The 21,317-nt window shown below is 47.7% G+C and overlaps 1 protein-coding gene across 5 annotated transcripts in view; it reads left to right on the forward strand.

Moving 5' to 3' along the window:
* Ptp99A (Protein tyrosine phosphatase 99A) overlaps positions 1-21,317 on the forward strand; it is a 229,624-nt gene that overhangs the window by 178,789 nt on the left and 29,518 nt on the right. For 4 of the 5 annotated variants that reach the window (XM_089551893.1, XM_089551892.1, XM_089551895.1 and 1 more), the window contains exons 4-5: positions 16,359-16,540; positions 17,178-17,365. In XM_089551893.1, coding sequence (XP_089408019.1) covers positions 16,359-16,540; positions 17,178-17,365 — 370 coding nt within the window. Of the gene's footprint in view, positions 1-16,358; positions 16,541-17,177; positions 17,366-17,855; positions 18,136-21,317 lie in introns of those variants that run through there. The other variant, XM_089551896.1, reaches the window with a different exon arrangement.

The following is a 21,317-nucleotide window of genomic DNA, read 5'->3' on the forward strand; positions in this document are numbered from 1 at the left end:
GAATATAGGGGCATTGGGAAGAACGTACAGGTACGGTCATAAATGAACAGAGCGCGCTATTTCATTCCAACCACAGTCACGCCTATCTAATCGGACATGAAGAAGTATTCATACCTAATAATTCTGGACAAACTCATTTTTGAACGAGAAATAGTACATGAATGGAATTTTTTTTCATGTATTAGAAGATATCACTATAGCAATCAATATACCCGCCGATCTCCAGCCGGTAGGCTTGCATTTTTTTCCCTATCAATGTTGTTGCTATCGTCAAAAGCATTCCCCATTGGTTTTCTATGGCAGTCTTAACTGCTCGATTCGAAGGATGGAAAAAGTTTAGCAGAAAGGTTTTGCTGCACATCGGAAGAATGGATTTATATTTCTTCAATATTTCCATAACAGTGCCTTACAGTTTCCAAATATTAAAATTTTTCCTTCAAGCCTGTTGGACATGAATGGTCAATGAGAAAGCGCACTAGTATACACTACCCGCCTGCACATAACACAGGTCTAGTTTCAGTTAGGCAACTCGTGAGGAGGAGGAGGAAAACTATTATTGATTCCATAAGCACGGAACGAAAGAACAGGACGCGGGGCGGTGAGAAGTCCATGCTTCTCGCGGCCTCTTGGGCTCGCTCGTTGAAAAATGTTAGAGTGCAATATAGTGCTCCGTTCACCTTTGTCCTCAACCGTTCGTTTTATTTTTCACACTGCTCGCGAGTCACAAATATTTAGTGAGTGAATGGGAGAGTGAAAAAGCGGGGCTGACTGAAAGAATGAGAGCGTGTGGGAGGACCTCCTGGAAGCGGTAGAGAGGTTTGTAAATGAGCTCCAGAGTGAGCAAAGGGAGTTGAATGAGTGGGGCCATAGGTAAGGGAGTAGTGAGTGCTCGGGAGAGTTATCAAAGAAATTAGGTGATTGAGAGCGTGAACAAGCTCGAGTGTGAGCAAAGGGAAACGAACGGGTAGGGCCGTGAGTGAGTGAGTGAGTGAGTGAGTGAGTGAGTGAGTGAGTGAGTGAGTGAGTGAGTGAGTGAGTGAGTGAGTGAGTGAGTGAGTGAGTGAGTGAGTGAGTGAGTGAGTGAGTGAGTGAGTGAGTGAGTGAGTGAGTGAGTGAGTGAGTGAGTGAGTGAGTGAGTGAGTGAGTGATAGAACATAAGATTGAGCAGTCGGGAGAGTGATCGGGGCAAGCGAGTCGATAGTGAGTGATTGTTAAACATGACTTCTCGATAGCGGTATCGCATTTCCGTACTAATCGATTTTCGCGCGGTTCTGCCGTATCGAGTATAAATCCGACTGACAGTGTTGCAGTTCTTTGTATTTGCGTATAACCATGGCCTTTAATGCCCGAAAGCGTGTCGGGCCTATCGTGTGAAGCAATATAAAGCTGGAGCGAGAAATGCCGACTAACGGACGAAACCAAAAAGAAAAAAAAAAAACAAGGAAAAGTCTGCAGCCTTCGCTCGTCATTTTTTGCCTCATGGAGTCGCCGATTTATCAAAACGCCCATTTAGTTTTTCAAAAGAGGGCACTCATCAAAAGCGAAAAAGAAAAAAAAAATCTTGTTAGCGCGGAGCGCTCTACGGTGAACGTAGACGTGACCCTCTTATAACCTGCATAATAAATTCTTTCAGAGCTCTTTTGTTCGATCGTCGCTTTTTCCTTCCGCGGATTCCATCTCCTTTTTTCTTTCTTCGTCTTCTTCGACCTTTATTGAGGTAGGCGGCGGACGGGATTTCCGAGTGTCGTTACCGTTTCGTCGTTACGACAGGTCATTACGCGGCTTGTCGCAATTTTCAGAGCCACCCCCGCGTTTCGCCCCTCCCACCTCGACCCTGGTTAAACCTTTTCCTTCCTGCCGTACCGATCCTCATTTCATCGACTGCTCCGTTCTCTGCTGCCTTTACAGCCATTTCCTCTCAAATTATCCGTTTTTCTTCGTTTTATTTGGGAAGAAAGAACGTTGCGTTCAGCAACAGCTCTCACGCCGATAGCAAAGGAGGCCCGTATAGACAAATTCAAAATTTAGAAACAAGTGCTTCGCGCAGCAAACAGCAAATCCAGTAAGCGAAAAAACTGGCCGCCGGCTTAGCTCGGCTATGCCAGGAAATACGTAGCGAAAGCTAAGGCATAGCTTGGTTAGCCTTGGTTAATCTTGATTTCAAGTCCAGGTTAGTCTGGTTGTCCAGGTATGTTGTTGTGTCATTAAAGACGAGACATAATGCCGCCTCAACTGTGGTTGCGGCGCACGCGAACTCTCCTTTTCAATCCCCCGACATGTTATCAGGCATGCGACACAGCTGGCGAGCGCAACAACGAGGCAAGCGGTGTGACGTCATACGAAACGGCGGCGAGGCGCGCGGTGTGACGTCATGCCAGATGGCGCGGCGAGCGCGGCGTCAAGAGTCCTAGATCAGCTTTTTTTAGAAAAGCTCATAAAGGGACTTTAAGTGACTCTAGCGGCGTCCGCCAGCTGCGGCGGTTGCTAGGCAACGGCTAGGTCTCTGTGCCTCCTCGGAGCACCGCCACAGCGAAATCGCAAGTTCGTGGCCAGTGTAGCTTTCGCTACAAAAACCGTCGCGCCCTCAGCGACTTCTGGTAGGTCACGTGAAGCGAACAGCAGAACATATACGAAACGTATACACCGCTCGAAGTTAATTGTGTTTCTCTTGTAGCACCAGACGCAACTTGATCACAAATACACGAAAAAGCAACAGATAACAGTTAGGGCTATGCCTATACAGCATGCACCGAAAGCTTGCATTCAACGGCGTACTTGATCCATGATTCCACTTGACTCCGGCTTAAAACCTTAGCATATCCTGTCTTCAATTTTCAGAGATCACCGTGACTTAGCTAATAGTAGCACCCTGCGTCTTTTTTCGTTACTTTTTCGGCTACGATTCGAGCAGACCTGAGCAGTTAATTTGGCTGCAGGTGGCGCGATAGTCTTTTAATCTCAAAGTGCTGGGTCCGTTCCTTTTCAGGATCTTGAAGCATGCAGTCGAGATGGGGCGTTTCGCTAATGGCATGCCATTAAAGAGCTCTTCTAGCGGCTGCAAATTTCTATACGGGGCGGACTGCACTATGGCCGAAAGACAGTGGCCAGGCCGCTGGCAATTCACAAACATAACTTGCGCACACGAACTGCTTAGTGAGTCCCACGTAAGAGCCAAATGAGGCTGTTTCAAAGAACCTGTTCTCGAAGTTTAACTAGACTCGGCACTCGGTTTCGCCTTTGTCATTGCTATAGACCAGTTATGATAGGCTAACGAACAATAGTCAGTGAAAATTAACGGCATTAAAATTACAAGCGGGGTATTGCTTCTGTTCAATTTCGATTCTTGTCGCTTGTTGTCAGCTCAGACAAAGTCGCACCATCCCGAGCTCTCACTGGGATCTAATGCTTGGTAAGGAGAATGATAATGCAGGCTTACGTGTCATCATCATCATCAGCCTAACAACGTCCTCTGCAGACCAGAGGCCTCTCCCATATCCCTCCAATTAACCTTGTCTTGTACCAGCCGCAGCCACCTTATCCCCACCTACTCCCTAATTTCATCCTCCCACCTTACTCTATGCCTCCCCATACTACGCTTGCCTTCCCTTGGCAAGTATATTGGGTCTGAATTACCCGCGATGTCAGCTCACCGTGCGATTCCAGCAACGCCGAGCTAACAAGGACGTCTAGTATAAAAAGGCCCGTCACCTTTAGGTCCAACTGATCGATGAATGTGCGGCCGCGGTCGACGACCTCGTGTCGCAAGCAGGCTGCAACTCCTGAACAACGTGGGCTCAAGATTCTCCTTTCTCATCTCGGGTACCGGAAAGCCGCACAAAGCATACATCCACGCAAACCAGAACAACTTTGTTGTGTTTTTGGCCTCGCGCGGCCTCGTTTCGACACTCCGAGACGAGAAGATCCCGCTGTCGTATACCGCGAGCAAGGACAGAAGAAGACGCATTACCCTACGCATTCTCCGGCCGCCGCAACCACCGCTGCGCATTGATCGGCCTATCCAAATAGCCCCGAGCAAACCCTCGAGAAACCCGAAACTCTTCCTGCGCCGGGCGGCTCCGATATATAAGGGGTTCTCTAGGCACACACGGGAGTCTAAGCTTAGCCTGGACCCGGGGCGCTGCTCCGCCCGTCTTGCCGGCGAGCTGCTCGACTCTCCCACCGTCCCATACTTGTTTCCACGGATCGAACCGAATGGGGTCGCACTCCCCAGTGCGACGCCAGTCTGGCCCACCCGAATAGAGACACACTCGTCCTCTTTTCATCGTCTTTTCTCGCAAAAACGTGTACCGTTGTACGATCTGAAGAGCTGCTCTCGGCCTTTTGGGGGGCGCACAGTTCAGAAAACCTGTCACATGTAAAGGAAACTCGCAGTCAGCCGGTGTCTGTCCTGGACCAATCGCGGTGCATTAGTGACTATGTTGGTAGCGTATGGTCCCAGCACTGATTATATTGGTAGTGACTGGTCACAGAAGTTATGTAGAGTCTGCACGACACAGTTACAGCACTAACTATTCAGCAGTGGTTGCTCACAGCTCTGAATATATTGGCAGTGATTAGTGACAGTTCTGTATAGTCGATTCGGTACAGTCAAGCCACTAACTGTATCGGTAGTAATTGGTAGCAGTGTCCTATAGTCATCGCAGTACAGTCTCAGCACTGATTAAATTTGCAGTGATTGGTCGTAGCGCAAAGACTGGCCAAACCAATGGTGTTCAATCCAGATTCGTTGTGACACGATAACAACTCTGCAATCTTTAGCCCTTCAATCGCCGTCTCCGACCTCCACAACACTGCATCGTTATCGCCAGGCAAAGTAGAGATGGGAAGAGAGCGCGTAAAGCCGCGGACAAAGAGTGCTGTCTCGGCACCCCGAAATGGATAGGACGAGGACGTTCCGGACGGCCGAACGAACGAAAGAAGAAAGAAGGCAGCCAGCTACATAGCAGGAACGAGGCTTGGGAGCATTTGTGTTGCCACCGGCGTTCTTTCACGTAGATGCATCTACGCGCATTCAAAGCAAAAACAAACTGCTAACTTTTTCAAAAACGGGCTGTCGAGAAACGTGCGCGCATTCATGTACGCGTACGCAGGTCCATACGCACGTGTAACGACGCAACGTCAGCAACGCTAAAAAAAAAAAATGTGACTAACAACAAATTTACGTGCACTGTTCCGTCTGGGTCCACATCGGTATGTATCTTCAAAGAGTTGGAGACAAAAAAAAACGAAGAAAAAACGCGTTCTCCATACAAGCCCGCCGCGATGCCAGCGAACAGTATACAGTTTTCAGTTCTAAACATTGCCCGTTGCGAAAGCGCAGGCAAGAAAAATGGACATAGGGGCAGCTCTGCTCCTCAAAGCAACGACGAGGCGAGAACGCAGAGCATAAACCCGCGCGTGAGCGCGCGCAGACACATTTTGTACGCAACTCTGCTCTGCTCTTTGCTTTCCCTTGTTTTCCCGTTTCCGTCCGCGCACTTTCCGGACCAACAGTCAGGACCACGCCGTGCCTTTCGCGCTGCGTATACGCGCGGCCTTCGGCCCATTCTTTTACGCCCTGACCTATTTTCCCGTTACGTCGTTCTATCCCCTCCCGACGCTCCCTTTTTTCCTTGCTCCCTGCCGTCTCCCTATCGCTAGGGAAAGGTTGGAAGGACGGCGATAGCGGGGGAGGGAAGATGTCGGCGTGAGGGAAAGCGGTGTTCGGTGCAGCGAGCTAGCCCACGAAGCCGGGGCGAATAACTCAACCGTTCGGAAAAGCCATAAAACCGGGACGTGTACAGGTATAACAAGCTTCGTACTCCGCCGCCTCCCACGAGCTGCACAGCGTCTATATCCGGCACGTAGACAACTCGATAACAAACCTACGCGCCATGACACAAAAACAATCTCGAGAAGCGTTAGGCGAGACACAGAGAAGTGGGGAAGAAACGAAAAAAGAACAGTGGATGGACGGACAAGAAAGAGGAGGAAGGGCCTCCCCCTTTTTTCCTCTCATTGTTCCCCATCTTCGCCCAGCATCTTCCGCTACATCCCTTTTCTCCCTTCCCCGGCACGTTTTTTTTTCTTTTCATCCATAGAAGCACAGGCGACCTTTCTGCCTCGCGCTGTGCTTTCGTTGCTTGCTCCTCCTATTTCCTTAAATCTTCCTTTTTTCCTTTTTCCACGTCGGCCTTAGCTGCACCGGACGGGGAGGAAGAGAGCTGCCTTTGAGGACGGCGCAAGGGTGTTTCCATGGCAACGCCCTCCTCCTTCGTTCCCCTCATCACTGCAAGGCTCTCCCCATTCTCTTCTCCCTTCCCCAGCTTTCGCCTTATTTCCCCCACTTTCTTTAGAACGGGTGGTGCCCTCGCGGGAATCAATAGGACACTGCGGCAGTTCGGGGTGTGTGGGCGGATGCGAAGGATCACAGGCTGCCGAAGAGGGGGGAGAAAAAAAGCCATCGCTGGCGTCGACAGCGCCGCGTCGAACTCCTGGCGGCAAAGGAGGGAAACGCTTTCCCTATTTCGGGATGAGGTCGCCGCAGGAGCGCGCCCTAGTTCTTCTCGCCGTGTTCTTTTTTCTCTTCCCCGCCTCGCTTTCACTCTCCCAATACGCGGTGCTGTTACTGCGTTTTGACAGTTTCTTGCCGGCGCGTTCTGCTACGTGATAGTCCGCTTTTTGCGCCATAAGTGAGAACGGCGGGAGTGGCCAGATAGGTGGTCGCGGCCTCCGACGCTCGTTTCTCACCTGGCGTTGCGCCAGCGTGAAAGCTTTTCCTTTCGTGCCCGCTGCGCTGTGTGCTATGGTCTCTCGCATTTGCGGCCCCGCTTCATTTATTTCTCTTTGTGCTGTTAGCACGTTAGGCCCGTGGCCGTCCGCTGAAGCCATTTTTAGCCTTCAGGGATGGGGGAAGTCTTGACCTTTTGCAAAGATAGCTGTATGAGGTTTTTTTATCGAGGTTGACAGCGTCACTATTGTACTTATGATGTCTGCCGTAACAAGATGTTCAGTGACGTCACCACAGCGGAATCGTGATAAATTCTGCCCTAGTGAGAATGAGAGCCATCTGGGGTAACGTGATTTAAGCCCAGTAACATGTAGGCCTTGAAGTCGACTCTCTCAGGGTGTTGGGGTGGTACGCCTACCGCTTTCACCACTGCGCATCGACCAATCGATCAGTCATTCAAACTATATATCTGTCTGTCTGTATGCGTGCACAGTATAATTTTATAAACAGCTCCCTGTATTTTCGTCAGCGTGTTCAATCCACCAAATATTTCGCCCATCTATAGTCAGTCAGTCAATCAATCAATCAATAAATAAATCAATCAGTCTGTCTGGTGCACAATCTAATTTTATACATAGCGCCGTGTATTGTATTTTTGTCCGCGCATTCATTCCACCAAATCTTTCACCCATCGTCTGGAGTAGCAAGGTAAACCTACGGCCAGGCTGAATTCCTCGCTGTCACTCCTGTCTCTCTCAGAACAAAAATAGCGCGTGTTCTGTGCCAGAGGCAACTGCCGAGAAGTAATTTCGATTACGTATTCACCCCTGACAAGGGTTTGGAGTCTTTCCTTACGACCCATAAGAAAGTGCACTGGTATGGCATCAACCAACCTCACTAATCGAGCGAGATATTTATTCTCAAACGATAATCAGCCCATAAAGAAAATTGTAGCGAAGGGACAATCCACAGTTGGGAAAAATACAAGTAGAACAGGCTGAAGAACAGAACATTTCGCTGAATTTGAGCCGCCTCTTGCTGCAAGTTATCCTACATCGTAAACGCACTGTCACGCTAACGCGTGCTTGATCTCGGAAACTTAGCGCAAAAAAGCAAGGACGACACAACAGACGATGTTAGCGCCATTTCCGTCTGTCGTGTCGTCCTTGCTTTTTTTGCCCTGTTTCCAAGAAACTTAAACAGCCGCCGCGGTGGCTTAGTGGCTATGGTGCTCGGCTGCTAGCCCGAAAGACGCGGGTTCGATCCCGGCCGCGGCGGCTGAATTTCTTTGGAGGAGAAATTCGAGGCCCGTGTACTGTGCGATGTCAGTGCACGTTAAAGAACCCCAGGTGGTCGAAATTTCCGGAGCCCTCCACTACGGCGTCTCTCATAGCATTAGTCGCTTTGGGACGTTAAACCCTAATAAACCAACCAACCAAACCAAGAAACTTAAACAAACTGTAAATATATAGCCCTAACCAAGCTTTTGCTACATCCAAAGAATAGCTCAACCATTTGGCATTCAAGTTATGAAACTGGTCATTTCGGCTCTAAATCTCGAACCTGTGACAAAATCCAAACCAACCTGCCTTTCGATCCGGCCACCCCTTGCTTATTTCGTAAAAATGCCTTTGTCATGGAAAGAAATTAGTTTCAGTATTTTGGTTATGGCTAGTCGGTTCATTGCTAGAACAGATTAATCCAGCGCGAATGAAGCGAGACATGAGAAAACACACAACACAAGACGGGTCCAGTAGTACAGGCATATACGATATATCATGCTGGTTTATGAAACAGTAAAGGTTTTGTATTAATTCAGCGCCCGTCCTGAGATGTATTTTCTCGTATCCTCGTTCCTTCGCGCTGGGTTAATCCGTTGCAGAATATAGTGTACTGCCATCGATTAATATATAACTAATTAATTGCCACACAGTTGCTTTTAAGCACTTTCAGTTTTTGTTCGTACAGCCGGCCAAATGTTTAGCTGGCGTGCGCGACGGCCGCTTTTTCTCTGCTCCTGCGCTTTGGGATGAAGCAAACTTGCGGAAAGCTCAATATTAAGCACGGACTTAGTGAGCTTGTGCTTAAATTTGATATTTTCTCAAGTTTACTCCGTCATAAGCTGCAGGAGCACGGGAAACATGGCCGTCACGCACGCCAGATAAAGATTTGGCCAGCTGTACATTTCGCTTGCACATCGGCCAAACTTGTGCGTTAATTTTTATTTTTAACGGCAGCTACCGCGTATAGTTTAACTTCGGAATCTCCTTCCGTACGAATTTTTTAGTAGTTCCGAATGGTTTGAGTGTATTTAAAGACCTGAAACCTGAATCCATTCGCTATAACATTCTAAAAAAAAAAGTACCTGCGTTCTGTCGTGTTGTTCCAGTTAGTTTCGCAGAGGCAGCCCTCCAAACGCACACGCCGTGAAAATATATGAAGAAAAGACTTGAGAGAAAAAGTCCGAAGGCGTTTCAACTAACCTAAGTCCTTCCCCAACGCGAGAAAAAAAAAACTTACTGGAACGAGAATCTCGGAATTAAATTACCGCCGCCACGCTGCAGACGACAAAACTAAACAACGCGCGGTCGATGTTGCCGTTAGAACATGGTTGCAGTTCTCATTTTGCTGGTGCTCGGTTTTCCTTCTTTTTTCTTCCCTTACTCCACACCGCTTTCTTCTTTTTTTCTTCTTCTTCTACTTCTCACTGTTTTGTTTCCTTTCGAAGAATAGAAAGAAATTTGACCGCACTCTCTCGGCTTTGCGACTCGAACGGTGCTGCACCCTAGTGGTGAACGGTGGTGGCCCGGAGGGACGCTTTCAAACCACGGCCTCGCCCGGACCCTGGGGGCTGTGAGAGGTCAGAACTCAGGCTTTCGCGGTTCGCCGGGCTCTTGCTTCTGCGCGGTTTGCCTGTCTTCGCGATTTCAGTCTTCCCTGTTAGGATTGGGAACCACACGAAGGCATTGCGCCGCCTGGCGAAGTCGCCGGTGGCCAGAGAGGACACAGATAGAGAGAAATTCGTTCTGTCAGCTGAACCGCAGACTCGATTCGAGCGCACGCTTTCTGGACGCTACTCTGCCCGGTTCACTCTTCGAATGAAGTAGGGGGAACTCGCTTATAGATATTCAACGAAGTTGTATCCCCATTCGTCGCCGTGTCCACAAAACCATCGAAGATGGGAGAAGGTCCTTTCGATTATAGCTGCGTTAAAGTGCTGCGTTGCATAACCGCGAGCAGCTAGAACCGACTGAGTTGGAGTTGAAAGCATCGTCGTCGGCAGCAAGGGAGTTGAGCATATACTGGAAGACAAAAGGCTGGATCCAATGGCCTCTAATTATCACTGTTTTGGGACAGCCGTGACCTCGTTATTCGGGCTGATTTTAGACGCTCGCCACTCCAAGTCTGATTCAGGACTGTCCCCATACATGTTTTTCTGCCCTCCTTGTCCACTGTGACACTCAATAAACCTCGGACCGGCTGTCAGTACTAGAGTTGATGCGTGCTCTATATATGGTAGTGCCAATCGTTCGGCGTTGTGCCAAAGCGACATCTATAGCGTTCAGTTGGAACTCCATTGTGATACTTTCTCTCTCCATCACTCTCTTCCCTCTCTCTCTCTGTTGAGTTAGTCGGTGAAAGTCACCTACATAAAGCCAACGCCTGATAGGCTTGTGCTAGTGACGTCATTTTATGCCCCAGTCTCTCCTCTGGCAGATATGCGGTCATATCACCCTTCCCTTCCTCGGTTCAGTCATTGCATGACAACATACTCGAGCTATAGACCCAGTGCGTTGATTTTAGCTTGTCAATGGTGCATGACTGAAGTAACATGAGGTCAATGAAAGACATAAAGCAAGATATGTGTCATTCTGCGAGCGTAGTCTTCGTTGCCTTCCGCAGTCTCTTCTCTGTTCACGCTCTCCGCTGGAACAGTGCCAAAGTGACGTCGCTCTTCGGGTTCGTGTCTGTCCGCCGAAGCACCGTTTCACCAGGCGAGCGACCCTAATGGAGAAGAGGAATCAGTCAGTCCTTCGCCCCACATGCTAACCGCCTTTCTTTATCCCCCACTCTTCCCTTCTGTCTCTCCTTTTGTTCTCTCCGGTACATCTCTCTAGTGTTCGAGAGCCCTCCTTTCGTCGAGTGAGGCACGGTTTCATAAAGAAAATTAAGGAAGACAGTGAGGAAATAAAGTAATAGACAGGCCAGGGAAAAAAGGGAGATGGGGAAATCCTCTTTATTGGGAAAAGGATACCTCACCTCTCTCTTCTCCCACCTTCCTTACGCCGCTGCTGTTTAACGCTGAAGCCCTGGGTTATAAAGGAATTCCGCGGTTGAAAGGCCCCGCCGGCACTCACGTCGCTATCAATCTCGGCCTCCTCGCTATGGAGCTTCGGATGGCGCCTCCCCCCCCCCCCACCCACCCCCCCCTTCTGCACCTCGAGCTGAGGGAATGTGTGGCGTCGCTGTCCCTCGAATCCTCCCCTGTCGGCCATTTTGTGGAGCTCCCGCACGGTGGCGCTGCTGGAGTGTGCGCTGTGTGCGTTTTTGTGGCTGTAATTGGAAAGGACGTCGACAAGTGCACTTTTACTGCCTTCCATGTCGATGGCAGGGAATCGTTCGTGACGCCGTTGTGGTTTAGCCGAGCTCTGGCATGAGCCGTGACCTGATTACGGCGGCTTAGCACTCTTTTGTTTGCTTTGTCTCCGTGTGTGTGTGTGTGTGTGTGTGTGTGTGTGTGTGTGTGTGTGTGTGTGTGTTGTAGCACTAACACCATCACTTAGTGCATCATGCCAATGATGTGTTGCACCAGTCCTGCATATTTTCAGCGATTCCCAATAATAACAACATAAGTAATAATATAATCAGTCAACTCTCGCTAGTTCAAACTCCAAGGGGCCTAAAATTTGATTGGAATTATAGAAAAGGGGGCTTTTTTAACAACCTTGGTGTTTACGGGACCAAATCAGTTCGAATAAATCAGAAGTCCGAATTAAGCGAATTAGAATTAACCCAAGTGTACTTACTAAGTACATTTATTAATATCCGTAATAATATTCTAAATAATCGCAGGAGATGAGGTGGATGTCACCAACCTTTGATTCCACCGCCGCTGTATCTCCATGTCAGATGGCGCTGTGCTAAAGCACTATAGTCGAAGCTCCGCTCTTTCGTAACAGCAGCCGTGACAGAAGTTTGTACATCTCAGCCATTTTTGCCACAGCGTCCTTCAGGAACCTATCGATCCCGCGCCGCTGTGGATGACTGCTGGCTCCGATCATTGCTGGGTGCTTCCACTGCACGTCCTTCGATGTGCAATTGTTCTCGGGAACGGCGCGTGCTTCAGTGAGCCAGTTGATGAGTTCCTTTTCTCAAATGCAGCGCAAAGGAGGGGAAAAAAATGACGGTCTATTTGCATAACAAACATAAGCTGCGCTTCCCTTGAGTGGGCAGTACGCAGTCACACACTTGGGACAAAAACTTGAGAAGTGAAAAATCGTCGCTGCTTTGCACCAAGCACTAATAAGTCAACGTCAAAAAGAAGCTAACAAAAGGCGGATATAACTATTCTGCTCATCCGCTGGTTTCTTTTTCCACGCATTGGTAATGGACAGTTAAAACGCACGCGATATTTTCAGTTCTACTCATCATCGATCCCAAATTAGCTTCGAGGAGGAGAATTCAGACGCAAAGGCCCAGACATGAAACAAGAATTGAAACAGAAGGTCTGCAAGCGCTGATTCATTATCACTTCCCAATAAAGGTCATTGCACTTTTTGGAGCTCATATGGCAGGTTCTCTTATATCATGAATTTACCAATATCCCTCAAGAGAAAAGTATACAACAGTTGTATCTTACCGGTACTCACCTATGGGGCAGAAACGTGGAGGCTAACAAAGAGGGTTCAGCTTAAGTTAAGAAAAATGATAGGTGTAACGTCAAGAGATCGGAAGCGGGAGGAGTGGGTGAGAGAACCAACGTGCGTTAATGACATCCTAGTCGAATTCAAGAGGAAGAAATGGGCCTGGGCAAGGCATGTAATGCGAAGGGTAGCGGAGTGGATTCCAAGGGAAGGCAAGCGTAGCAAGGGGTGGCAGAAAGTTAAGTGGGCGGATGAGATCAAGAAGTTTACGGGGACACGGTGGCTGCAGCTGGCAAAGGACAGCTGGAGAGACGTGGGAAAGGCCTTTGCCCTGCAGTGGGCGTAGTCAGGCTGATGATGATGATGATGATGCATTGGTAGCGGACAGTTAAAACGTACGCGATGTTTTAGGTTCTATTCATCATCGATCGGAAATGAGCTTCGATGAGGACAATTCAGGCACGAGGTCCCAGACAAACAGAAGATCTACAAGCGCTGCTTCGTTATCACTTTCCAATAAAGGTCATTGCACTTGCGAAGCGATAATTAGCAGCACGAAAATTTAATCTCTTTCTACTAAAAGCATTCAATTTGGATGTTGACGTTTCTATTGTCCCCGTTCACGTTTCGTTAGACCCTGACAGCGCTGCGCAAAGTATAGCGTACGACCGCTCAGGTGCACGGTCATTGTGATGACAAGAGCACTCTCTTCTGCACTTTACGACCACCCTCAATCTCCCGCTGGCACTGACACGCGGGGATTTACTGCGACAATCCCCTTGTTCCCGAGGCAAAGCCAGCCTCTGTGTAATTAGTCTGGACCGGTGCAGAGCTCGCCCACGCCGCACACGTGCCGAAGGAATTTGCGATGAGATGGAGGGAGAAAAATAAAATGATGGGGAGAGTGTGCGTTTGAGTTCGTAGATCTGTGAGAGAGCGGGGGAGGGAAGAGCCGTTGCCATAGTTTCAAATTGAGTTTCGCCTCCGCCGTGTCCACTTTCGAAAGTTCTCACGTTTCAAAACACTTGCGCTGCTCTCTTTGTCCGGTGTTTCGTTTTACCAGTTTTGGCTCTCGTCGATCAGTTTTTTTTATATTCTAGCTTTTCATTTTTTTAAATACACTTTTTATTCGGTTTCCAGCTTCCAATGTCCCTGTGTACCTTCGCCGAGACTTCTACGATTCCGCGCCCTCCAACCACCTTCTTCTGAAAACCTCTCAGTTGAATTCATTCTTATACTGTACCCATACGTGATGAGGAGAGACTTTTGAATTCGGGGCCCGTAGGGACACAATAGACTCCTCCGTTATGCTAATAAGCTGAAATCCTGAAGAGATTCGGCTTTCTGTTTATCCTTCTACTGCAAATGCGTTGCCTATACCGCTGATCCGGGGGTCTGACGAAATTTCGGGGAAAATCTGTGTTTTCCTTTTCTTTTTTTGTCTGTATTCTTGTTACTCCGTACAGAGCCTACGCTCTCCTGACAATACACGCAAGCGGGCGAACCCCTTAAGTGGATTGTAATTTTACGCATCTTTTGTGACTTACGTACGAATTTTTTTACGAAGCTTCTACGCATTTTACGATTTCTTGAGCGCATCTACTTTTTTTATACTTTTCAGAAAAAAGCCAGTAATGCGAAAGGAGGAATAAAATAGGAGTAAAATAGAGCGATAACTTAAACAAGTGGGAGTAATCTGGGAGTAGATGGAGAGACTCCGATGAAGAGACGATTTTTCCTGATTAATTTCTTCTTTTTATCCTCATGAGAAAACATGAATGCGAGAATCGGAGTAATTCAGGAATAAAATAGAGTGAAAATTGAGACAAGTGAGAGTAATCTAGCTTAAGCGTCGGTCCTTTTGCAACCACGAGTAATATACGTTACCGGCGCATATATAATGAGGAAGCGTACCTTGGCCATACCTCGCGCCGGACGTGTTTAATATTTATGCATCAGTAGAAGCAAGGCTGCATTAAGCCTTCACATTTCAAGAAGGTATATTACCAGTTGCGTATAGTTGCCGGGATAGCTTTTCTTTCGTGCAATCTGTTTAATATTCATAACGAAGAACAGGCGTCATAAACGCGTCAGGCACTGAGCGCTCATATTTCCCAAGACAAGTCTCTATCCCCGTCTAACCTTGCAATTTGGCTCTCGCATATGCACCTCCTATAGCCATGGCGGCTGACCGTACGCTGCTCTTCTGTCTTGGTTAATTGCTTCGGCACTCGTTTACATGCAAACGAATACATAACTATTGCTGGTCTCAACGCTCACGATAAGCGCGCACCCACGCTTACAACTCTCCATTTGAACCTTTTTCTTATTTCTAATACGAACCGACGGCGCAGCGATTCGTCGCCGATTAATTACCTCGGCCCCGAAGGCGTGTTCTCGCTGGCATTCTTACTTTCGTGTTTTAATTCTTTACGAGTCCCGCGATAGTCACGCATATAGAGAGAGTGCGAAGATATAACAAACCCTGCAGGAAAACGGCAAGCCGTGGTTTTAAATGACCAGCGTAAATGGAGTCTGCGCCATTTGTGGGATCCTCTTGCGTTTTTTTTTCTTCTTCTTATTCATTTCTTTCACTGAGCTGAAACGAGACAAAGGCCCAACCGCCAAGAAAATTTCTTCTCGATTTTTTTTTCTCTGCACACAAATTTTCGCTACGCGAGCAAATTAAACAGCGACAAGAAGGATGGCGTTCCGTCGGAGATTGTGTGCCAGAGGCCTCTTCCGTTATGCGAAGTGAAAACGCTTTCGCGCGAGCCCAAAAAACTACTTTAGTGTTTGTCTGCATATGGCATATGATGGTTAGACGCGAGAGTCGGGTTGCATTTACTTGTACGCACGCCCTATAGTATAATGGGCATGTGTTAGGGATTTCTTCCATTCCTCCCATTTGTTATACGGCTGAACTATATGAGTGCTCTGTCAGCGCGTGTTTATTCAATTGTTCGTGCAATATACCGTTGCTGGCGGTGTTTCGTTGTTCTTCCTTTTGTTTTCTATTCTTCGGGCGGGCCGCTTGACAGAAAATAAACAGCTCCGAATCCTCGTGAGAAGGGCTACACGCATGTTAATAGATTCCCCCCCCCCCACCCCTCTTGCCTGTCCATGATTGCTGATCTTTGTAGATTAGCAAGCGCTCATAGTTATTCATTAATCTCTTACAAATTCTTAGTTTTCACTAAGCACAGCGCTTTGTCCCGACTGTTAATTGTAATTGTACTCAAACGAGCAACTCCCATTTTTTTTCTCTGCGTTGCACGTCTTCATTCACCACATTTCAACAGCGAATAATCTCAAGCCGAAGAGAAGCACGGCCACCTTACAATCGACGCTTGAAAAAAGTTTGGTATTGAGCTGTATATGTCTTTGTAGCATTGTCAATCCTTGTTTAAAAATGCAGTACAGGGCAGCAACAAAGATCTTCAGCATGCGCTGAAGAGCTTTACGAAGTGTGCATTGTATTTGTTTCCTTCGCAGACTTTGTCCCGTTTTCTGTTCTCGATCAACGCAAATACCTCTTTTTTGTGGGTTCAATAAAAAATTCCCCAAAACCGGAGTAGGTTTTTACACTCTATCGAATAACTCCGAATTTCTCAATCAACGCAAATACCTCTTATTTACGGGTTCAAAAAAAAAAAAATTCCCCAACACCGGAGTAGGTTTTTACACCCTAACGAATAACTCCGAATAACGAATAAGAAAAAACCCTTGTTTCGCCTCACACTGGTGCTTGCGTTGTGTCGCAGGATCGGCGAAAAGGGCGACTGGGACACACGAAACAAGGTGATGACGTCGGACAACAGCACCAACTTCCAGGTGATCGGCCTCAAGCCGTTCACCGTGTACTCATTTCGAGTGCTGGCCGTCAACGCCATCGGCGCCAGCAAGCCCAGCAAGGAATCCTTCTACATGGTCACTCTCCGCGAAGGTACAGCGTCAATACTCTGCGCTCTCATTGGCTGACGACGTCACTGTGATGGTGACGGTGTGTAGGAGGAGGACTCGTAGAAAGGAAAGGCGCGGTATCTATCACTCCTGAGGGGAGGGCACCACTACATTGTTCACGTAAGGTTTACAGCGTGCTGCTGATGTTAATAATGATCCGAATCTGAGCAGAACCAACATTTAAAGCAAAATTGGCACCAAACCTGCTGAATTCGCTGCTAATTATTAAAATGTCCTCGACTAAGGCAAAAAAATCCTCGTTTACTTTCTGCGGTTAAGTTGAAGCGAAAAAGACATGGGTATGTCATTCTCATTTACGAGTCTCTTTCTTTCAAGTTGCAGTTTCTGTATGAACTTCCTCTGGGCCAAACTATTTTTTTTTTTTTTACTTTGTAACTCTAATTAAATGTTAGGTGCTTTGCGTAAGTCTTGCAAAGGGAACGCTGATGCCTTGATTACTCCTAACGAATGCCGTACAGCAGAGTGCACATTGCACGATTTGGTTTCGGTTCGCTTCGTTTGATGAGGAGTGTCGGTCGTAGCGGGTATGTTTATTACTGTAAAGAAACTGAAGTCTGACTTTTAGTGAACTCTTTCTTTTTTCTGCCATCCACTCGCAGTGCCGGAGGGCAAGCCGACCATCGTGCACGCGCAGAACACGAGCAGTTCGACCATCCGTATACAGTGGACGGCTCCCCCGAGGCACACCATCCATGGAGAGTTTGAGGGCTACCGCATCACGTACCGGCATAGGGACAAACCGCAGGAGGAGAGCCGCGAGATCATCATCCGGGATAGCAAGCAGACGGTGAGCGCTCCAACACGCTGTCGGGCTCCGGCACTCTGCGTTAATTATTGCCCGCGGCACTGTCATAAAACTGGTGAAGAATTCGCGCCAGTACACCTAGTACTAATCCAGAGAGCCCTCTCAATGGCGCTCTTACAGGATCGAAGGCGCCGCTTGCTCTTCGCGCCGGCATCGTCTGCTAGACGACGTCGTCTGCTTCACTAACACGACCGGCGCGCCATCTAGTTGCGCGCAGCAAAACCTTTTAAACGATTGCGCTGCCACCTGATGATGAATTTATTAAACGGTGACTCTTTATTTTGGTGCATATCTTTTAATTCGGCGTAAATTGATGTCGAAGCCATTCATGTTACGCTAAATCGCTTTAAAAACTACTTAATTCTTATTATCTTTTATTTAGGCGGTTGTTTATTGATTCTGGTTCTTTAACGACAAGACGACGCCGGGTACACGGATGTGGCCGGGTCCGAGGCTAGAATCACTTTTATTTCGGCGTGCTTGTGTTTTGGTGTTTGTGTATGCATTCGCTCGCCTTGGCTGCGCTTGCCGCTGCTGTAGTGCTGCTCGGATGTGCCCGTCAAAGTGGTGCTAGCTCGACCCCCAAAAAAGAGACCTCACCAAACGACAAATGTCGGCTGCAAAGTGAAGGAGGGCCCCTTCAGCGGGATTTCGGCGAGCGTTTTGCAACGCTCCCGTCACTTTTTTCTGTGCGGCGGCGGCGGCGAAGATCGCGAATCCCACCGCATCCTTTCTTCCAAGGCAAGAAAGCGGTGATCTTTTTTGCTCTCTCTGCGATCGCTTCCCCAGTTGGGGTGATCGCGTATTTTTTGTCCCTACGTTCGGGTTCTCCGTTTTGATGCGAGCCCGCCGCTCACTTTCGGGGCCTAAAGTATGAATGGGGACGCGTGAAACAAAGGCAGGCGCCGGGTTGTTTAGGTCGAAAATATAAAAGAAAGTATCGACCCCCTGACTTCGACGCGAATGAATCGCATGCACGCTTCACCTCGTAGCTCGCCTTGTTGTTATGCGCGTAAGAGGACCGTTTTGTTTCGCGAACCGGACGCCGATTTATCCTAAGCTCGAAGACACGACTGAGCCGTGGTGATCCCGGGATTGAGCAGAAAAGATGCTCTCCTCGTTGGAGCGGCCCAGTGGTGGTCGCTCGCTGATCGGCGACTTTGTTGCTGCTTTCTTGTAGCTCGGAACTAGTTCCTTGGGAGAAGCAAGGTGTGGTGCTCCGTGCGCGAGGCGTCCCATCCGGGTTGCGCTGGGGGGTCGGTCGTGGCTGGAGCGAAAGTTGTTTGATGTGTTGCGCATAAACCGAAGCCGTTTTGCTCGAGGAGAACGTGTTGCAGGGTAGTTCGGCCGTGATCGGCATTTTCGCTGCCACGACCGAAGTGTCCCTTTTACTGGCCAGTCAGGTTTCATTTTGGAATATGCATATATCTTGGCCGATTCTTCGCTTCTCCTTCCAACACTTCTACATCCGTCATATATTTTGAGAATTTTTTTAGCGAAGCGCATGCATTCGCGTACCTCTATTTTGCGAAGTTTCATTCGGGGTTGTCGTGCTGTTTTGTTATGCGCCATGTTCAGCATGTTTGGACAAGCGACTTTACATGATCCGCATGTGCGCCTTGTTTGGACATGTCATTATTATCCCGTTGCTTACATGATCTACCCCTTGTCATAATTTCACTGTATGACTTCTCGCTTGTTATTTATTTTTTTTGTTCATTATTCAGTAGAAAGTAAGTTTTGCTTTTGGTTTGGAAAGTTTATTTACTCTGGGCTTGTGGTGGACCATATGATTCTCCACCATGCTTTAGCTTGTTTAAATATTTTTCTTGTTTCCATTACTGGTGCTTGCTATCAAAGTATTACTGCATAGGTGCCTACTTTTTGTCTGTGCACCACTGGTTTGCAGTGATTACAGGAGGAAATTTTTAGCACCTCCGGCTGTATCCTGGTTCGGAGTTGTGTGTGCAATTATGTGATTTTTCACATATTCAATTGCCATTTGCAATGTACTGCTGAGCAGCAGCTCGGCTGCATATTGTAAATGGTTGTAAAAGTCTCAGCTGCTGCACGTTTTGCTAGCATGAAAATTTTTTTGATGAAGTGGCTGGCTGTAGAGTTTCACAAATTGAAAGATTCAGTGAGTGTCTACAAGTACGGTTAGAACGAAGGCAGATTCTCACTAAATGTGTCGTCACGTATGCAGTAGCATTTCAGGCTCAACTTCTAAGTCACTTGTTAAGGTGACTTGCTTGTAAAAGGATTGTATAAGTAAATTATGGGGATTTTGTCGCTGAGAAAACAACCTTCACAATTTACAGTGACTCTAGCCTTGCACAGTACTTCGTTTCGCTAAATTCATACTGTACCTGCGAATAGTCTTTAGCAAAATGTAGTTTCATGCTCCGATGCCGCTTAAAGGGACACTGAGGAGAAATTGAAGTTGACTTGCATCGACAGAATACCAGCTCCTGATTACAAAAACGCCATTCATACTGACAACAAAGCTCCTGTAACATAGAAAAGAGCAAGAACCAAAATACAGGTATCGCCGCCACAGGCCAAACTCGCAAGTACAAGCTTCATGGCGTCATAGAACAAAACAGTGTTGCTAGAACCAATAGTTATAGCAACACTAGGACATGAGAAGCTACGAATCACTGAGGCGCAGCAAATGCATGCGCAAATCTCCTTGACGTCGCCAGATGGCGCCACCTACCCGATAGCTACGCGCGCTCCTGCAGCGCCGGGACCAATCAGCGCTTGCTCTCAGTGGTATGGGGGCTCCCGGTATTCCGCTAACGGTAACAAGGTACACGGTATGCTAAAGGCGTCTATTTGCGAGAACTTCGTTGACGACTTCGAGAACGGGATCCATTGTAACGCTGGCAAAACGCCGGTGCAAATGTAAACGAAGCGACGGCCGCAATAGCCGATAGATGCCTTCAACGTGCGGCCGGCGGTAGCTTTCTTTTCGGCTGCTGCTGGGCCGCACTGCTGGCCGCCAGAAATCACGGAGTCTGCGTTACGTCATGTGAATGTCATGTTTCACGTCACTTAGTTCTGTGTCGTCATAGCAGAATCCCAAGTTTGAATCAGAGCGGCAGAAAAACTATTTCAACTTCGAATCCAAATTTCTTAGAAATAAATTCATCTTTTGCTGCCGGCCAAGTGGCAACAAAGCCATGAAATGCCGAACTATCGGATTTTGCTATAAAAAAAATATTAATAGAGCTCTCCTCAGTGTCCCTTTAAATTCAGGACACGCTGATCATGTGCAGTTGTTCATTACATCTCAAACACTTGCTTTTAATAAATTGTATATTTATGCAAACACATTACATATTAAGCGGTAAAACAAAACATTATTGTTGGGCTGTTTGTTTGGATCTGTTTAGCCAACAAACATTTTGAAAGAGTAAGGTTGATTTTCAGCTGGGGTTGTCAGTCGTCACGATTCCTGTCTTATTATATGTCTTAGTCCAGTTGTATATCTGGCATTTAAAAGGCGCGTTTGTTGAGGTTATGGCCCCTTAACCACAGCTGTATGCTACCCAGCCCTCAAAAGGTCACTGACCTCAGAGGTAGACTGGCTAACTCAAGGTAGATGCAGCATAAGTAGATTAGCATTAATTGATCTGAAAACAAGCACCTGCCTCAAGTTCCAGCTCTCACACTAGCAAGGCATGCCCTACTCGCATATGTGCACTGAGGTGAAGGTGGCAAAAAAAAAATTGTGCTTACATGAGTTGGCATTCAAGGCTTGTTCGGAAACAGTGCATTGCCTTTGGCAGGAACCAGGTTTTGGCTGTTCTGTCGTCTCAGATAATCTGTGACACAGTGTAGAAACATGAATTTTGAAATGTATAACTGGCAGTCTCAAAAGGCAGTGTTTTCATGCTTTCATTCAGCACTTTGCCTTTTCACATTTATG

Source organism: Amblyomma mixtum, chromosome 7, assembly GCF_055824585.1.
Source record: "Amblyomma mixtum isolate Tamu chromosome 7, ASM5582458v1, whole genome shotgun sequence".
Classification (NCBI taxonomy): Eukaryota; Metazoa; Arthropoda; class Arachnida; order Ixodida; family Ixodidae; genus Amblyomma; species Amblyomma mixtum.